The 5,685-nt window shown below is 40.8% G+C and overlaps 1 protein-coding gene across 1 annotated transcript; it reads right to left on the bottom strand.

Annotated features, from left to right (window-relative positions):
* Nucleotides 1-1,159: 1,159 nt before the first annotated feature.
* KCNK9 (potassium two pore domain channel subfamily K member 9) lies at nucleotides 1,160-5,463 on the bottom strand. Its single transcript, XM_043507304.1, has 2 exons — nucleotides 5,354-5,463; nucleotides 1,160-3,064 (listed from the first exon to the last, which is right to left on the bottom strand). Exon 2 carries the CDS (start codon nucleotides 3,015-3,017, stop codon nucleotides 2,223-2,225), a length of 795 nt encoding a protein of 264 aa, XP_043363239.1. The 5' UTR covers nucleotides 3,018-3,064; nucleotides 5,354-5,463; the 3' UTR covers nucleotides 1,160-2,222.
* Nucleotides 5,464-5,685: the final 222 nt, after the last annotated feature.

The following is a 5,685-nucleotide window of genomic DNA, read 5'->3' as shown; positions in this document are numbered from 1 at the left end:
AGAATGTTAAGACTGCTTTCCAAATGTCCACTGGTTTCAAAGCTTCTAACATCATCATAAGCCTTAGAGTCTATTGGGTGCATAGAGCATGTCACTAATAGGCATGTTAATTATGTACCCACAGTACCCATTAACACTAGATAAAAACGTATTTCCCATAAATTAGGCTAAAATGTTCATTTCAGTTCATGGTCACTCAGAACTCTAGTTTAATGTTTCACACATGTTATTGGAGGTTTTAATGTGGAATACCAGCAAGATTTAGCAGAAATTCTCAGAAGAGGAAGTCATAGAAAGCTTTCAAAGTTGTGGATACTTGTGTGTTATAGCATACTGAAATTACAGACTTTGACTTTGCTGAATGATAAAAGCCAGAAGAAGAGAGTTGAAAGTAGAGGTCATTACTATCTTCTGCCCATTAATGCCCCTGACAAATAAACCGTAGGAAGGCAGTCAACATCCCATATGTGCACCCAGCTGTTGAGGTCAGATCTGAAATGGAGGTTTGCATGAATTTGAGAAAACGTATTATCCAGGTACACTTAGAACTATATATGGGGGATTATTGCTTTTATACGGAAAGTATATACGAGTGTAATAAGCAAGAGAGATGGTTTGTGCCAGATAGATAATGCTTTTTTGTACTTTAACCCTGAAGGCATTTTAAAAAGTAAGATTATTAATTCAGCCACACCACTGTACCCTGATATGGGTCCCGATCCTGCCTCCATTGAACACGAAGACAAAACTCCCAGTGGACCAGATCCTGCTTGCATTCATCATTACAAACTTCCACTACCATCAATGGGAGTTGGACCAGGACCTAGAATATGGTTCTGTAAAGTCAGTTTGGTTCAGATCATTAGCTGGGTGGCAAATGATCCCAAAGGAAAAATTTCACTTAGTGATATCATCAGCCTTCACTCCATCAGGCTAATGAAATCTGTTCCCAGTTTAACCCTTCAAAACACCAGAGTGCAATTGTTCTTGCCACATGCAGGCACATACTTATGCCTTTCAGACTAGCCAAAAAGCAAGACCATATCTACTACTGCAAGTTCCCAGTAGGCCAAAAACCATCAAGATACTGTTCCTTGAATTCTTCCTGAGACCAACAAAGGCTTTCCACTATTTACAAATCAAAAGCATTTAGAGACAATCTTCATTATGTTTTTATTTATTTAAAACAAGGAATGCCTTGTCACTATTATATAGGAAAAAATATACATCCGCCTATTTATACCCATCCTCATCCAAGCAGTTCAAAAAATATAATTCCTATTCATGCAAGTAGTTGCTGCACAAAAAAATAAAATAAAATAATCGCCTTCATAATAATAATAAATTTTATAAATTAGAGCAAAGTAACAAAAAGAAACTCTATAGTTCCAACAATTTCCCCAATTTCTCTTAAAAAATTCTACTTGCACAACAAATTGTTGGATCAATAGCAAATGGTGAAAGTAAATGTAGTTAAATCAATGATATTATTTGCTTTTGATTATTAATTCCATTGCTAGTTTTTCTTGTGTTTTTTTATAATGCATACCAGTTTTACAAAGTGCATGCTTTATTTTTATTTTATTTTATTTTTAATTTTGAACTGGCAAGCTAAAATGATCCATCTTTTCCTGTCTCTTTTTTTATGTTAATACAATCTAAAATCTAGCATTCAAAAATTTATCATGATACACCTGGTATATTGACTGCTTATGACACATGCTTGAGTTGGCAAAAACAAAACAAATTGGCTCCCCCGTCCCCTATTCTTTTGGAAGCAGTCTAAACGTTAAAAGCAGGCTGCAACACAATTGCTTCAAGGGAAAAAAAATTAATACCTGATGCATTTTGTCACATGGCACTAATTGTGGAATTGCACATACACGCACTCAACACACACGCGCACACACACACAGCGACCTGCTTGAGAGGAAAATAGTTTATTAGGTCAGGAGTGCCAGTGGCACATGAAGGCTCCCAGCTTTTGTGTGCAACTTTGGATTTGGTACCCACTTCATGTCAGCTCAAATTCTCTGAAATCCACCGAGGGGGTAATGTAAGGCATACTTTTCTGGAACAGTAATAATCCATGCTTCATGCTCAAGAGCTGAGTCTCAGAGGAGGACTGGCTTTTTCTATTCCCTTTGGCCTCACTCCGTCTCACTCAAGAAACAAAAAAGGTAATTGGGGGAAACAAGTAAAGCAAAAGAAGACAAATCACTTTAAATGGACTTTCGCCTTTTCATCAGCCTGTGGTTATCTGTAAAGCTGTGCAATCCAGGTGAGATGGAGCTAACCGGAGATGGGAAAAGGCTGTTTTTTAATGTGCTTGGTGAGATCTCTTCTATCTTGTAAGAGATGGAGTGAAAGTACTGAGGATTCAGCTTGGAGCTGAACGAATTTTGGTGCGACACCATCCTGCTGGTGTACTCATGGGACCTGTAACACATGCAGGAACAAACCGACTGAAGGTCTGTTACTTCGGCCTTGTACCGTGGCCGAACGTGCTGGCTGTCCTCTTGGATGTGGATAATCATGCTGTTGCGGTTCCCTGCCAGGGATGCCCGCTCCTCGGCATCCCGTCTCTCGTCCTCACTGTTCATGGTTAAGAACCTGAGAACAACCAGATTTAGAAATGCCCCAATGACTGTCAACCCCACTAGAATGTACATAAAGCTAAAAGCCACATAGAGTGGCTTCTTTTGGAGGGCCCCTTTGGTCTGCAGGGCCACATAGTCGCCAAACCCTATCGTAGTCAATGTTATAAAGCAGTAATAGTAAGCATGGAAAAAGCTCCACTCCTCATATTGGGAAAAAGCTGCTGCTCCAATGCAGAGGGTTCCCATGCAGGAGAAGAAACCCACAGTGACCATGTTTTCCATGGAGACATCAGTGCTCCTCATCCCACAGCACTTTTTGATCCGTTTCAGGAGGTACTTGACAAAGGTGTTCATGCGCTCGCCGAGGCTCTGGAACATGACCAGTGTCAGTGGGATCCCCAGGACAGCATAGAACATACAAAAGGCTTTCCCGGCATCTGTCCCTGGGGCAGCATGTCCATAACCTGGAGAAGGAAAGGAAAAGACAGGAGAGTCAGCACGGAGGGGTAATTCCTAAAACTTCCTCATCATACCAGCAGCGCAAATCACCAACAAAAATAACTCAAACACCCTGTCACCCCCCAAGTCTTCCCCAGGCAGAATACTCTCCTCAATGGAGAAGTCAAAGCCACCTCTTTCAAAGTCTTTGGAAGGCACAAGTGGCTCCTACTTTAATAAGAACTTCTTTGCTGCCGCAGCAGTGGAAGAGTTCAGCTTGGGAGTTCCTGAGAACACTGCCATGATGAACTGCCCCTCTTGTAACAGGGGGCTCCCAAAGCCAGCGAAAACCTAAGATGTGCATGTGCCTGAGGAAAAGATGGGATGAGGAAGTGAAGAATCTATTTTGTTGTGTTCCAATTTAAATAAAAGCCTTGTCCTTGTAAGCAAGCAAGAAGGGTGGCAACACTGCTTAATGGCAAACAAAATTATATACAGAGTTCATTTGCTGGAGAAGTTTCACTTACTTCCTGAAGGATTTACTATGCTGTATAGCATAACATTCAACCTCCATAACTGGAAGTGGATGTCTTCACTGGGGCATTTAAAAAAATCCAAAACACACCTGATACCTGTCATTGGAATGTGGTCTATTGCAAAGGCAGGGGATTTTGATGACCTCAAAGGTAAGTATTCTCTGGCAGGAGTGATTCAGCAGTATCCAGAGAACCATCAGAGATAGAGATACCATCCCAAACCTCTCTCCAGTTTGGTGGTGGAATTTTAACAAGCTTCTCCTAGGGACCTTGTGACAGACACTCATTGCTGGAAGATTGTAGGGTTTTGAGGGGAGGGTTAAGGCTTACACTATTTTTAATTACAGAGGAATGCACAATTGACTCAGCTCCTTCTACAATTACTAGAAATGCTTGGAACTATTAACTATATCAGGTGACTTAGGTAGTCCAGGACCGGGTATGTGGTATGATTCATGTTATATTAGTAGGGATATAAGAACTGGTTTGCATTGAGTGAGAACCTACCCAAACCTTCACCCAAACCAATGTGACCTAACTTTTTCACCCCACATTGTTGTACAAATCTGTACTACCTGCTAGGAGTGGGAGTGTGAAAATACCTAGATCCCTGCGCGGATACAAAATTTGTATCTGCACCCGATCTGCAATCTGCAAACAAAGTGCGCGGATATCCGTGGATATAAAGCAGATATCCGCAGTTTTGCAGGGCTCTAAAAATACCTCAAGAGAGAAAGTTCTTGCAAGAATTCTTGTCCAGTTTTGCAGTCCTAAGAGGTTTCACAGAATCTAAGTGTCCTATTCCCCACTCCATTATTTTGGGGAATATGACTCTTCTAGAATCAATGGAGATACACAGGTGTAAAGCTGGAGTGGAGAATCAGGTCTATAGATGGTCATGACTTAGTGAGCCATCTAATCCATCTCTTTGCCAGTGCAAGACACACACAGGAGGGTGGGATAAAGGTCTCAACTTTTAGATACTTATCCACACTGAATTTAATCTCTCAGTGTGGAATTCACTCCCATGCAGAGAGATTGCACAAGGTCTTACTCACCACCTATTTTCCACTTAAGTCCTCGAAATAGGATTTAAAGTGGAATGTAGATGGTCTCTTGGCCCCCCACATAGGAGTGAATTTCTTTTCACATTTCCCCAGTCAATATTGCAGCCCTACTCGATTTTCAGCCAGCCTCTTGGCCCAAAAACTACCCATTTGCAATGTGCACAGTATGAATTGCAACTAGCAGTCAATTAGGTACACTGCTGCAGGTAACAGTAGTAAATTGTCCTGCACTTGGCTATGGATACAATGATCTATTAATGCACTTTCACCAGAACTCAGTACTGAATCCCATGCAAAGTAGAAAGAAACACTGGTCTAGAAAAAGAAACAAAAAACCAGAAACTACATCTTCAAAAAGAAAAGGAGTACTGGTGGCACCTTAGAGACTAACAAATTTATTAGAGCATAAGCTTTCGTGAGCTACAGCTCACTTCATCGGATGCATTCGGATGAAGTGAGCTGTAGCTCACGAAAGCTTATGCTCTAATAAATTTGTTAGTCTCTAAGGTGCCACCAGTACTCCTTTTCTTTTGGCGAATACAGACTAACACGGCTGCTACTCTGAAACCTACATCTTCAAAGAGCCAGTAACAACCTTTCTTAACTCAACTGCTACTTGCTGGCAGCTGGATGGTGATATAAAAACAACTCTGCAAAAGAAAAAATAGAAACAAGTTATTTTTAAGATTACAAAAAGAACAAATTGATTCACCTGTTGTACCAGACCTTGTTTTCAGCTCTTTACAATGAGCAGCTTCCAAATTTCCTGGGGGAATAAATGCCTCCCATAGATGGATGCTGGATTTGTTCCACCTGACTATCCCTCAATAAAGGCTATAATTGCCTCTCATTACTAAGATCAGCTTTTGAACTACAGGGATGTTAATTAAAGCAAGGACATCTTCCCATTTTATAGCTTTAGTTACAGCTGATAAAGAGGAGGAAAGCTTCAGAAAATGTGATTTTCCAGATGGTGACAGCGATGGCAGTTGGTAGAAACAGCTTTCACTTTGGGCTCTAAAGAAAATGGTTAGGGATGAAAAA

The sequence above is a fragment of the Dermochelys coriacea genome, chromosome 2 (assembly GCF_009764565.3).
Source record: "Dermochelys coriacea isolate rDerCor1 chromosome 2, rDerCor1.pri.v4, whole genome shotgun sequence".
Lineage (NCBI taxonomy): Eukaryota > Metazoa > Chordata > Testudines > Dermochelyidae > Dermochelys > Dermochelys coriacea.
This window is presented reverse-complemented; position numbering and strand designations above follow the sequence as displayed.